Source organism: Lathyrus oleraceus, chromosome 3 (assembly GCF_024323335.1).
Source record: "Lathyrus oleraceus cultivar Zhongwan6 chromosome 3, CAAS_Psat_ZW6_1.0, whole genome shotgun sequence".
NCBI classification, from domain to species: Eukaryota; Viridiplantae; Streptophyta; class Magnoliopsida; order Fabales; family Fabaceae; genus Lathyrus; species Lathyrus oleraceus.
The window spans coordinates 289697661-289711594 of NC_066581.1; the positions used below are offsets into that span (position 1 = coordinate 289697661).

Consider the following 13934-nt stretch of genomic DNA (forward strand, 5'->3'; position numbering starts at 1 on the left):
CTACTGTTTCTTCATATTACACAAAACTGAAAATTTTATGGCAAGAACTAGATAATTTTAGACCTATTCCTGCATGTGACTGTGATACTACTTGTCTTGCCATTACCAAGATTCGCGCTTACAAGGCTAGTGATCAAGTAATCCGTTTCTTGAAAGGGCTGAATGATCAATACTCTGCTATTAGGTCACAAATAATGCTTATGGATCCTCTCCCTAGCATTTGCAAAGTATATTCCTTGCTTGTTCAACAAGAAAGACAAGCTAATCTTCCCATTGATGAGTCCAAGATTTTGGTCACTCCCTCTTCTGATCAGTATCATCGTGATACTCAGTCTAAATCATATTCCAATATGCGTGGTAGAGGCAGCACTAGAGGAGGCAGATATTCTGGTGGCAGGGGCAGAAATAATCGTGTTTGCATACACTGTGGCATGTCTAATCACACCATTGATACTTGTTTTAAAAAACATGGTTATCCTCCTCATTGGAAGCATGAAGGTGCAATCAATCAATGCAATACTGCATCTGATAGACCTGAAAACACATCAGGATCTGATATTGAAGCAAGTGCACCAGCATCTCATGGTTTGGCTTTTACACCAGAGCATCATCAAGCATTGCTAGCTTTACTTCAAGGCTCATCACACTTGCAATCTCATACCATTAACCAGTTAACCTCTCAAACTAATAACCTTGAATCAAGTACTATTTGTACTATCCCAAATTCATTTCATGCTGCATCATTCATATTAGATACAGGAGCAACTGATCATGTTTGTTTTACTCGTGAATATTTTCAGTGTCTTAAGCAAATTAAGCCCATTACCCTCAAACTCCCAAATGGCAGCCTTGTTACCACTAATTTTTCAGGCACTATTCAGTTTAACAACAACTTTTACATCACTGATGTTCTTTATTTACCCAATTTTGCCTTTAATCTCATTTCTGTCACAAAATTAACCAAATTACTCAATTGTCAACTTGTTTTTGATCATAATTCATGTACTGTATAGGACAAGTTTTCTCTGAAGATGATTGGCACAACTGAGTTACATGGTGGATTATATCTCTTGACCTCTCCTTCAGTTACATTACCTAAAACACCTCCCATACATTGTATCAATTCTTCTGTTAATAATTCAAATAGTCATTATCCTGAATGTAGCCTATGGCATATCAGATTAGGACATGCTTCTAATTCCAAATTGATTGAACTCAATAAAGATTTTCCTTTCATCAAACCTATCAATATCAAATTGCCTTGTGATGTATGTTTTTATGCAAAACAGAAAAGACTGCCTTTTTCTCCTAGTTCTCATGCTTCTCAATCCACCTTTGACATATTACATATGGATATTTGGGGTCCATTGGCTATACCATCTATGATGGGCTATAGGTATTTTTTAACTATAGTTGATGATAAGAGCAAATTTACATGGCTGTATCTTATGAGACTAAAATCTGAAACCACTTCTCATGTCAAGTCTTTTGTAGCATTGGTTAAAACTCAATTCAACTGTCATGTCAAGTGCATTAGATCAGATAATGACAATGAGTTTTTGATGCCTGATTTTTACAATCAATTAGGCATCATTCACCAAACATCTTGTGTGGCTACACCTCAACAAAATGGTATTGTTGAAAGAAAACATCAACATATCTTGGGCATCACTAGAGCCTTTTTATTCCAAGCTCATTTGCCTCCATTATTTTGGGCTCATGCAGTGAGTTATGCTGTGCATATCATAAATAGACTTCCCACACTTTTCTTAAAACACAAGTCACCCTACCAAATTCTGTACAACATTTTACCTGACATGACCAACCTGAAAGTTTTTGGTTCTTTGTGCTATGCAGCCACTCTAAAATCCAATAGAAAGAAATTAGATTCAAGATCTAGAAAGTGCATTAATCTAGGTCATAAACCTGGTGTGAAAGGACACCTTTTGTTTGATCTGCATAATAAGGAACTGTTTATTTCTAGAGATGTTGTTTTCTTTGAGTCTCACTTCCCATATAAACATAATCTTCCTCTGCCTTCATCTTCTGCACACACTACTGCACATCTCGATGATTTGTTTGATGATGTGTTTCTGCCTAATTCAGTTCCCAATCCTACATTTAATCATTCAGTTGACAATGGTCATACTGAGAATAATTCTCATTCTATAGATTTCAATTCCAATGAAACCAATCATCCTACACATTCTCCTACCAATGAAACCAATCATCTTCCTTCTGGTAACTGTGAACCCATACCTGTAAGAAGATCACATAGACAAGTTCATCCTCCTAACTATCTAAAAGATTATCATTGTAATCTGCTTCACCATTCTGACTCAGCTGTGGCTTCATCTTCATCCACCTGTAAGTATCCTATTTCATATGTTATTTCCTATGATTCTTTTTCATCTCCTCATAAACATTACATGTTAAACTTGTCTGCCAATCCTGAACCTACATCTTATGAGCATGCTATTTGTGATGAGAATTGGAGAACTGCTATCAATACTGAATTGCAGGCTCTGGTTAAAACTAAAACATGGTATCTTGTGCCCTTACCTTCAAACAAGAAAGCCATTGGCTGCAGGTGGGTTTTTAAAGTAAAAATGCATGCTGATGGTACCATTGAGAGGTACAAGGCACGACTTGTTGCAAAGGGGTTCACTCAAACTGAAGGATTAGATTATACTGACACTTTCAGTCCAGTTGTTAAAATGACCACTGTTAGAGTTTGCTTAGCTGTTGCTGTTGTTCACAATTGGCCTTTGTTTCAACTTGATGTTAACACAGCCTTCCTCCATGGTGATCTTAATGAGGAAGTTTACATGAAGCCTCCACCTGGTCTCATTTTGTCTACACCAAATCTTGTTTGCAAATTGCAAAGATCTCTTTATGGTCTGAAGCAGGCCAGCAGACAATGGAATACAAAACTCACTGACACCCTTATTGCATCAGGTTATATCCAATCCAAAGCAGATTATTCCCTTTTCACTAAGACTTCCTCTCAAGGTTTCACTATGATTCTGGTTTATGTTGATGATTTAGTAGTTGGAGGCACTGATTCTCATGAAATTTTACAAATCAAAACTTGTTTGGATGCTAAATTCAGTATCAAAGACTTGGGAATTCTCAAATACTTCCTAGGCTTTGAAGTGGCTCGCAGCACACATGGTATTTCTTTATGTCAAAGAAAATACACACTTGATTTGATTTCTGATGTTGGTCTTCTTGGTGCCAAACCGTGTTCCACCCCTATGCAACCTCATCTTCAACTCCACAAAACATATGGCACACCTCTCTCTGATCCTACTCCCTACAGAAGGCTTATTGGTCGTTTATTGTATCTCACACATACCAGACCTGAAATTTCATATGCTGTCAGCAAACTAAGCCAATTTCTTGCTGCTCCAACAGATAAACATATGTTAGCTGGTTTCCATGTTTTGAAGTACCTCAAAAACAGTCCAGGCCAAGGACTCATTTTCCAATCTAATACATCTTTATGTCTCAAAGGTTTTTCAGATTCAGATTGGGGGGTTTGTCCTGATACACGAAGATCCACATCTGGTTTTTGTTATTTTCTTGGCACTTCACTCATTAGCTGGAAGAGCAAGAAGCAGCCTGTCATTTCCAGATCTTCATCTGAAGCTGAGTATCGTGCCCTTGCTCAAGCTACTTGTGAAGGGGTTTGGCTTCTCAATATTCTTCATGATTTTCACATCAATCATTCAGTACCTATCATCATTTACTGTGATAACAAATCTGCCATGCATATAGCTGCCAATCCTGTGTTTCATGAGCGCACAAAACACATAGAGATCGACTGCCATGTTGTACGTGAGAAAGTTTTAGCTGGAGTTGTTCATCTTATGCCGGTCACTTCTAAGGAGCAGATTGCGGATATCTTTACCAAGTCTCTTCAACCTGGTCCTTTCAATATTTTGCAATCCAAGCTTGGAATGATTGATATTCATTCCAGCTTGAGGGGGGCTGTAAATGATGATGAAAATAATAAAACAGTAAATTCTGTTTTCTCTTTGTAATAACTAACTTTAGGGGTTAGTTAGAAGTTGTTGAGAAGAGTTAGTTAGGATCTAACTACTTGCCTTAGCTATATATAGTTGTCCTCTATATTGTAACAATTGAGATTGAGAATTACATTTTTTCATCTTTGATCACATACAACTTTTCTCCAAGTTTTTCTCTTCTTTTGGTTATGGAGTTTCAGCTTATTGTTGTATGTTCACAATTTGAAACATTTTGTAATACAATATCTTGCAATTTTCTATAATAGGATTATTCCCATGCACACACGTGCCGTACATTATTCTTGTTCTTCAAGGTTCGAATTTGATTTTCTTACATATGGTCCATTATTCATTCTCTTTAATACATAACACATACTTTTGATCAAAACGGTACACAACTTCATTTCTAAAAAAGAAGATCACTATTTGGATAATCAAAAGCTTATCACTTCACCCTTATTAAAGAAACAACCAGAAACACCACAATTTGGCAAAAGTGCCAACATTATAGGAGTTTCAACACCTTCATCAATGCTTAAGTTTCCAGTATTCTTATTCATATCAGTCTTGACAAAGCCAGGACAAACACAGTTTATCTGAAAATGAGGATATTTCTTGGCCATTATCCTTGTGTATGCATTTAAAGCTGCTTTTGACATTGTATAAGCAGAAGCAAAAGTTGGCCATCCTTTGATCTCTAATAACCCATCTTTGTAATCTTTCTCAAACTCCTTAAGCACCTCATCTATTTTTTCCTTTGTTAAGTTTTCAATGTCACTAAACACTTTTCTAGCATACTCATTTGATATATTCTGAAACAGTAAAAGATGATGGTATTGTAAGAATAGCATCAAAATGTTGTAATCTATGAAAGAGTTGTGTTGTACCTTTAAGAGTCCTGCTCTAGAAGAAATGTTGACAATGGTTGGAGAAGTGGATAGGTGGAGAAGAGGAAGAAGAGCTTCTGTTACTCTTTCTACTCCATAGAAGTTTGTTTTCAAACAATTTTCTGCTAGCTCATAGTTTTCATAACCTACTTCTTTCCAATCAATTTCTGCTCCATTTCTCTACGATAAATTATCACGGTATTATTCACTCATTAGGACTTTTATCTAATAAATAAAATTCGTTCCGTTTAAGGAATCATAAATGAGGAGTGGATCGAGTATGGATCCAATAGCTGCAAATGCACTGGACCCTCGACCCTTTTGTAAATACGCCTTTAGACAGATACCTGACTCAAAAACTATTGTTAATTGGAGGGAAAGCAAACCAACCTTTCTAAGTAGAGCATCACCATTTAATATTTTCCCTCCACTTACAGCAGCATTATTCACCTGCATTAATCCGAAGAGCGTGAAAATTTTACACTTTTTGTTCGTCCAAAATTTGTCGACATATCAATGTTGTATCTGATGTTCTTGTTTGTTAATAAAACAAAGAAACTATTATCATGAATTCATACCAAGATATCAAGTTTCCCAAACATGGTTTCAATGAAAAAAGCTAAGGTTGCAACACTGGTAGAATCATCCACATCAAGCTGATGAAAAACCACAAGATCATAAAGACCTATCTCTTTTTTGAGCCTTTCTACAGCTTCCAAACCCCTCTCTTCATTTCTTGCTGTTAACACAACCACAACACCACTTAAAACCAATTTCTTACATATTCCATAACCAATTCCCTTATTTGCTCCTGTCACAACAGCATACCTGACAACAAATTTCATTAAAGTAATCAACAAACAACTATGTTGTTACAAAATGTTTTATTTTATGTATACAAAAATATGTACCTTTTTGCTTCTTCACCCATTATGCAACAATTAGGAGGTGATAGTTTTCTGAATTGATTGATGAATTTAATGTATTTTTTCGGTAGTAGCACATATTTATTTCAAGCTTGTCCCTTATATAGTAATCATCACAATATGGAACATTCTTACAAAACATAATTGTGTGTTAGTTGGTTGCAGTGTCGTATGTTAGTTGGTTTTTAAAATTGTATAACTGGAATCAATTGCCGTTTGCATAAATCTTGGCTAAGGAAAATATGAAGTGCTAGTAAAGAAAATTAATTAACTAATATTATATTACTCTAATACTCATTATTCCAAGGTCTCATTTGGTTTAGTTGATCATTTTCCTTTTGGATTTGGATATTTTAGACGGCAATTCTCGTTTAAATTATTTGTCATTGGAATTTGAAGGCTTAAAAATTTTTTTGGGTCGTTAAAAGTTTTTTAAAGTGATTAAAATCTATGTGATTGATGCATGTAAAACCTGATTTCTATTTATGTTATTTCCTAATTTCTATTTATGTTATTTCTATTCTCTACTTGGTTTTCATTTCTGAAACTTCTATTCTCTATTTTTAATATATTTAATTGTCCATTTAATTTATAATCAATCAGTCATTTAAATTGTTCTCTTTAATTACTTTATTGTTACTTTCCCTAATAATAATGTTATTTCACGGGACCAAAGTTTGGATAGACTATTGACGTCAGATGTGTGACTTTTACTATGTTTCTGGGTCGTTCAAAACATGCTCAACTACAGATTTTCCACTCATTATCCATACTAAGTTAAGTCATACGGGTCTTTCCAAACTACATAAGTTCGTGTCAAGTTTATCGAAGCTATCTAATTTACATTATGAGTCGCGTCAATTAAAGACTATTATAGATACCCCTACGATTGACCCCCCACTTCACGATCACTACAAATAATCACTATTGTCACCCAACCTCAATCATACATCTCCCTGAGACTATTGTAGACTCTCCTCCGATGTTGTCTCCATCATTGGATTTGTTTACGTAACTCAAGTTTGATCTTACGATTTCCCTTCGAAAAGGTATACATCAAACACGAAATACCTCTCCACATTATATTGATATATGTTATTATTGTCTTTCTCCTTTGCATTATACTTGCTTGTCTTTTTATCTTCTATTTCTATTCCTAAATCTCTGGGTGAAACATTATATCACCCTGAGTGGCGGTAAGCAGTGGTTGACGAGACGCGTGCTCTCCAAAGGAATGGTACTTTAGAATTGGTTACTCTACCCCAGAAAAGTCTTTGGTAGGTTTTTGTTGACTTTATATTGTGAAGGTTGGTTCAAATTGTAAGATTGATTGATTTAACACTTGCTATGTAGTCAAAGGATACATTCATTATTTTGAATTGGATTATACTGATACTTTCTCGCTTGCATCCAATACGGCATCTTCTTCTCGCCATTGCAGACATTCGACACTGGCCTCTTCATCAACTTGACATCAAAATGCAATTTTACATGTTACACAAGTCTCTTTATAGTCTTAAGAAATATATGAGAGTCTGATATATAAGATTCAATATTGCAGTACAACAATTTGGTATGGTTCGTAGTGAAGTCGACCATTCTGTTTTTTTATCATCACTCAAGTCAATGATACATTTATCTTATCGTATATGTAGATGATATCGTCATAATTGGTAGTGATCTACAAGGAATACTCCGACTGAAACAATATCTTTTGAATCAATTTCAGACGAAAGATTTTAGTATACTTTACTATTTTTTTGATATTGAGGTAACCTAATATAAAGATGGTTCGGTAATTTATCATTGTAAGATAGGTCAAATTGGATATCAATAAAAGGCTGGGAGGTTGTGTGACGATGTTCTACTTCATCTACTATAACCGTTGCATGGTGTAGTTAAGTTCTTTCTTATTGGAAGTAGAAGTAAACTATTATAATTCACATATATTACTCTTGATCAGAGCATTGTGTATGTTTTACATATTCAATCATATTGATTTTGATTTTTGTGTTTAATACTTATTATATCTTGATCATTCAAGCGAATTTAATTTTCTACTAAAAAGTACTCTTTAGGTTTAGACAAAAAGATATACATTTATACTTGATATAACTTGATTATTTATAACTTGTTTTGTGAATTTGGACCACTTATGAGAAGTACTAATTAAGTGTAGAACAATAAGTTTCATTTATCAAATGTTAAATTCTAGAAGTAGATTTAGAGTTAGTATTCACAAATATTATCAAATTGTAATGCTATCATATTGGTTATTCGGTTAAAAGTTTGTCTCAAAAAATACAATTGATATCACAGTGTTAATTCAGACATGAATAATGTTGTTGAGTGATAGGTGATAATGTGAATTGATAACTAAAATATGTATAATTAATTATTAATACAAATATGATTATATTAGTTACAATCTAATCCTAACATCTCTCAATCATTGTAATGATTTTTCATGAGTTATTTATCACATCAGTCCCTTTGGAGACTATATAAAATACTCACTTAATTGTGTTTTTAGGGGGGTTGTTATACTAGAGTTATAAGAGAAACATCAAGCCAATGAACCTTATCATCAAACTAAGAGGTGGCAAAAGATTTCTTATCAAAATACCGTTGAAAAGTTTATTTGCACTGTCACCACTCACCATGATCTAAGGTACGAAACTTGTGGAATATGAATATGGTGAAGAAAATTTTGACAATTTCGAAACTAGATTCATTGATGATTTGTAAGATATGTGTGAAGTGAATGTAATTTTGGTATTACCAGTTGAGTATGCTAATAGAATTTTTGGGCTTGAGGAATTACAAGAGCACTTTCAAAGATTATAACTTGAGGAAAGTCCTTGCATGATAGCTTATGTTCCAAGGCGAGTACATAAATCCATGTGGAATGCTGCTTCTTTTGAGCGTCCCAACGACCAAATGAGAAGCCATCTAAAATCTTTGTTTGTTCAAATCAATGTTAATGGCATGGCGATGAACAAAGTATTGATTAATATGGGTGCAATTTCAAAGTCGAAGGGTGTTATTACCTTAAACATGAAAGTTAGGTTGGTAATTCGTTCAAGTGTGTTCATAGTAGTACCTTTAAAGGACAATTATAACTTGATAAGACTCAAATGGGTTCAAGATGTAGGTATTATTCCTTCCACCATATACTAAAAGATGGTCATGTGGGAAGATTTGGGAAATGTAGAATATCTAAAAGCAAATTAAATTTCCTTCAAGAGAGCAAATTGTACAGATTAAAAAGTACAAGTGTGCATGTTATCGGGCGGGGGTACTCAGAAGCCTTAGTAGGTTTGTAACAGTTTGTAAAGGTTAGGGCTTGCCTAAGGCGGCGAAAAGCCATGTACAGTGGTTTTACGATGGTTTTGGATGTCCTGCTCACGTGAGGAGAGAGACCTTATTATGTAAGCATGTTACTTTAGGTGTTGAACGTGTAAGTTATGATCTGACACCTCTCCAGTTTAAGGAAGAAGTATTTGTAGAGTCATTTGGGTCTAAAGTTTCTTTGGAAGGATCTTCGTCCATGCAATCAATGACGGACTGTTGAGCCCATATTTTTTAGGGGGGGGGGGGTGGTCTAGCTATTGACCTTGACTTCTCTCTGGCCAAGAGATATCATTTCCCACGTTTTTCCAAAATTAGGTGAATGAAGGATGCTTGGGGTTGATGCGATACCTCTTGGAGGCTGACACATGGTTGTCACCTCTCTTGGGGGAGGTCAAGCTTCCACCATTGTTAGGGTCTTTACAAATATAACACTAAGGGAAAAATGTTTTTTAGGCCATATAGTGTGGGAGTATCTCGAAGCCCTAAGTTTCAAAGTTTCTTGGTCACATGTGTGATGGACCAGACCAAATGGGCTTTTAGGTCCTCAAGCAAAGTTATGTTGATCCTGGCTAATGAGACTATGAGTCCCTAAGGTGAAGTTATATTGAGCCTGGATAATGAGACTATAAGTCCCTCAGGAGAGGCAGTGGACCTCTCAAGTAGGACTTCTATTAAGCCCCCTGACAAGAATTTAGACTAAGTCTCTTAGGATAGATTCCAGTTGCACATTCTTCTTGGTGTTGCTTTCCTCGCCTTTTATGTAACATTCTGCTCTGGTAACCACCTCTGCAAGCAAAAGTGCGGGCTTCTAAGTGAGAGACTCATTGAAGTGTCCTACCTTGAGTCCATTTTGGAATGCCCTCACAAACATTTCTTGGTTTGGGGAAACGACCCTGACATTGGCTTCATTGAACCGGTTCAGATAATCCATCAGTGATTCTGATGGCCCCTGTCGTATATTGAACATGGTAGTGGTGGGCATTTTTCTATGAAGGTTTCCAGTGAACTGATGTACAAGTTTTCTTACCAGTTATTGGTAGTTAGTTATGGAGGCCCGGGGTAGGAATATATCATCGTAGAACGGTATCCCTGTAGGTGTCATACAACTACTTTCACTTCAAGGAGTTAGGCGATCCAATGAAGGCCTTTTGTGTGTTGATGGAGGCGGCGTGTTCATAAGCATCAATGCGCCCACAAAATATGACCAAAGAGGGAGGTTTGAATCATTCAGGGACAAACGCATCCCATATCTCGCCTGAGAGTGGATGGGGACATTTTATTCTAGTGTCTAATTCTGACGCGTAATTCTCCCAAGGCGGCACGCATCTCCACTAAGGCATCGACATCACTGCTACCGTTGGTACCTTCTGGTGTAGGAGATGGAGATCTCCTATTAACCATGAATAAGTATGGTTAGGTGTAGGATCTGAGGGTAATAATGAGTATGGTGATTATAGTGAAGAAGGTGTAACCTATGATGGGCGTCACTGTATTGATAAAAAAAGTACGTACGTGCATGTTACCCCTGCAAGGGAAGGGGTATTCAGAGGTCTTAGTAGGTTTATAACAATTTGTAAAGGTTAGGGCTTACCTACGGTGGCAAGAAGTCATGTGTGGTTGTTTTATGGTGATTTCAGAGGTTTTGCTCACGTGAGGTAAGAGGCTATGTTGTGCAAGCGTGTTGCTTTAGGTGTGGAATGTGTAAGTGATAATTTGTCCCTTCTCCCATTTAAGGGATATGTATTTATAGAGGGATTTGGACCTAGGGTTTCTTGGGAAGGATCATCGTCTAGTAGTGGACAGTTGAATCCCTGTTTCCTATGGAAACGTGATCCATCTACTGATCTTGACTTCTCTCGTACAAAGAAACATCCTTTTCCACGTTTTCTCAAAACTGGGCGAGTGGAGGATGCTTGGCGGCGAGACGATACCTCTTGGAGGACGACACATGGTTTTCACCTTTCTTGGGGGCTGAGAAGCTCCCACCCTTGTTAGAGCCTTTACAAATATAACACTACACAAATGCAGGAATTCTGAATATCAAGAGGATGCTAGTCGATATTAGTCCCTCCAAAATAGAGACTTCTCAATAGTGAGATAAATGTTGCAACATAAATGAAAAAAGCATAAAGATTTCTTTGAAATCCTAAGTCGATTTGAAGTGCACTTCATTGAAGAAGATGATAATATATGGCCAAAGTTTGACCTCCAAATAAGTCATATTGACTATTGCGATTTTTATTGCTCAACAAAATTAAGTATGACCTGTGAGGCCGATGATGGACTGAAAACGACCTTCAAAAAATGAATGCATAGCAACACTTGAAACGAGACAGCAAGAAGTGATCACTATAGTTGATTGTAGAGAGTTTTCTAGAAGGGAATGTTCAAAATATGATAACAAAAATGTACTTTCTCCCGATGAAGAACTTATGTTACAACTTGCTGAAGATCTCCGTAGGAATCACATATACGAGACTCTTGGTTTTATTTTTGATGGAGTACTCCTAAACTTTGAGAATAGTTGGTGCGATAAAATGGGCAAGTCCAAGGCTCAAGATTCACATGAAGAAGTGAACTTAGCATAAGAAGGTGACAAACCTAAGTATACTTTCATAATTTATTTGCTCAATGAGAACTTAAAATAATAAATAGTGAAGATTCTTTTAGAGAGTAAAGATTGTTTTTGCTTGAGATTACAAAGAATTGCTATTACTTGTCCACAATTTACTATGACAATGTCAATGATACAATGGTAAAATATATAAGCAAGAGGCACATTATGTGATACTATATTATTTTATCTGAAGATTGCAATACACTTACAACCATTCAAAAATTTGACATTTGTTCCCTAATATAGAAGAGGCCAGAAGGAGAACCATGAGGAAGCAGTGCTAATCTGACAACACTAGCAGCCCCTTGGTCAACAGATAACATGCCAGTGTTTCTATTGATGTCTGTCTTCACAAAACCAGGACACACACAATTGCTGCACAAGTTTGGATTCTTCTTAGCCAAAATCCTTGTGTAGGAATTCATGGCTGCTTTTGAGACAATATATGCAGACAAAAAGGTTGGCCACCCTTTGTTTTCTAATGAATCTTCTTTGAAGTCTTTGACAAACTCTCTTAGTACCTCATCTATTCCTTCTTCTGTAAGATTCTCAACATCATTAAACACCTTCTGAGCCCATTGGTTTTGTATATTCTGAAACATCACCACAATTTTGCAAACTTGAGAAAGTAATTAATGTAAAATCATAATTAAAAAAGCTTTGGTACTCTTGTTTGTACCTTTAATAATCCTGCTTGAGAAGAAACATTAACAATTTTGGGAGAATTGGATAAGTTGAGAAGGGGTAGAAATGCCTCTGTTGTTTCCTTGACACCATAGTAGTTTGTTCTTAAGCACTTTTGAACCATCTCATAAGTTTGAGTCAATTGCTCCCAATCAACTGTTGATCCCACCTGCATTCATGTTGACTAAACTCAATACATTAACACCAAGGCATTACATAAACCAATGGTAGTAATATCACACAGGAAACAAAATAAGAACACGAACCGTTTCATAGGGATTGACACCACTAACTCCTGCATTGTTCACCTACACCATAATTTAGAATATACTTGAGAATTCAAAAGATGCATTCGCATATATGTAATTTCATATATAAATATTAGCCATTTAATTATTGAAAATTAAGTATATGGTTTCTTACCAAGATATCAAGTCTTCCAAAGTGAGTCTTAACAAAGTCTACTAGTGAAGTAATACTAGTAGGGTCAGTGACGTCAAGTTGGTGAAACATAGCATTGTCAGAGAGACCAAACTCTTTCAATTTTTCAATGGCTTCATTTCCTTTTTTCTCATCTCTAGCTGTTAGCACCACCTTGATTCCATTTGAGGCCAATATTTTAACCGTCTCAAAACCTATCCCTTTGTTTGACCCAGTAACAACAGCACACCTGAAAAACACAAACCTTAAACAATTTCTTATGATGCTACAAACTATGCAAACAAGAAAAACAATTGAAACTTTGCATTTGGGACTATTGATATATGTAGGAATACTATACTAACCTTAGCTTTGCTTCTTCCATAGATGCTGAAGCTCAATGAATGCATGTATGAAGGAGAGGGGTGGGGGTGGATAATGTATTATGAATATAAAGAATTAAAGGTATAATGTTGTGGTGTGGCAATACTTGATGACATGTTATTGGACTAACGACCACATGTGAGGAAATAGACAAGACAAAATGCAAAGAATGTCCCATCTAATCTCTCTTGTTTTTTTTTTGTTTTTTTTTATTTTTTATTTTTTTTATAATTGTCTCGATTCAGCATTTTTTTTCTTCATTTTTTTCAATCTCATTTTGTTAGTGTATTTGAACAACAACTAGGATTGTACAGTTTTATTCTGAAAAAAGTTCATCTAACATTGTTATTAAAACATAAAAGCAATGGTTGAAATAATGATAAAGATTATTTGCTATCCAAGGTAACATTCAATTAACTTTATGTTATGACAACTTTTTTTCAATTGTTTTCATAACGATAGGAAATCCTCCAAAATTTATGGAGAATTTTAATAAATTTTTATGAACAAGATTGTTATTACCCACACAATAGCAATGAAAAGAGAAGAACAATGGAGAAAGAGAGAGTGTATAGAACGATGAAGGAGAAGAGTAATATAATTTTGCACAGTTTCTCTCTGCGAATACAAT

General features: G+C 35.6%; 2 protein-coding genes across 2 annotated transcripts; both read right to left on the minus strand.

The window, feature by feature from the left end:
* Positions 1 to 4352: 4352 nt before the first annotated feature.
* LOC127127123 ((+)-neomenthol dehydrogenase) lies at positions 4353 to 5946 on the minus strand. Its single transcript, XM_051056244.1, has 5 exons — positions 5830 to 5946; positions 5497 to 5746; positions 5309 to 5368; positions 4919 to 5098; positions 4353 to 4843 (listed from the first exon to the last, which is right to left on the minus strand). Exons 1-5 carry the CDS (start codon positions 5847 to 5849, stop codon positions 4466 to 4468), a joined length of 888 nt encoding a protein of 295 aa, XP_050912201.1. The 5' UTR covers positions 5850 to 5946; the 3' UTR covers positions 4353 to 4465.
* Positions 5947 to 11963: 6017 nt separating this feature from the next.
* LOC127127124 ((+)-neomenthol dehydrogenase) lies at positions 11964 to 13440 on the minus strand. The gene is made up of 5 exons (XM_051056245.1): positions 13285 to 13440; positions 12923 to 13169; positions 12766 to 12807; positions 12495 to 12668; positions 11964 to 12408 (listed from the first exon to the last, which is right to left on the minus strand). The coding sequence occupies exons 1-5, from the start codon at positions 13302 to 13304 to the stop codon at positions 12031 to 12033; spliced, it is 861 nt and encodes a 286-aa protein (XP_050912202.1). The 5' UTR covers positions 13305 to 13440; the 3' UTR covers positions 11964 to 12030.
* Positions 13441 to 13934: the final 494 nt, after the last annotated feature.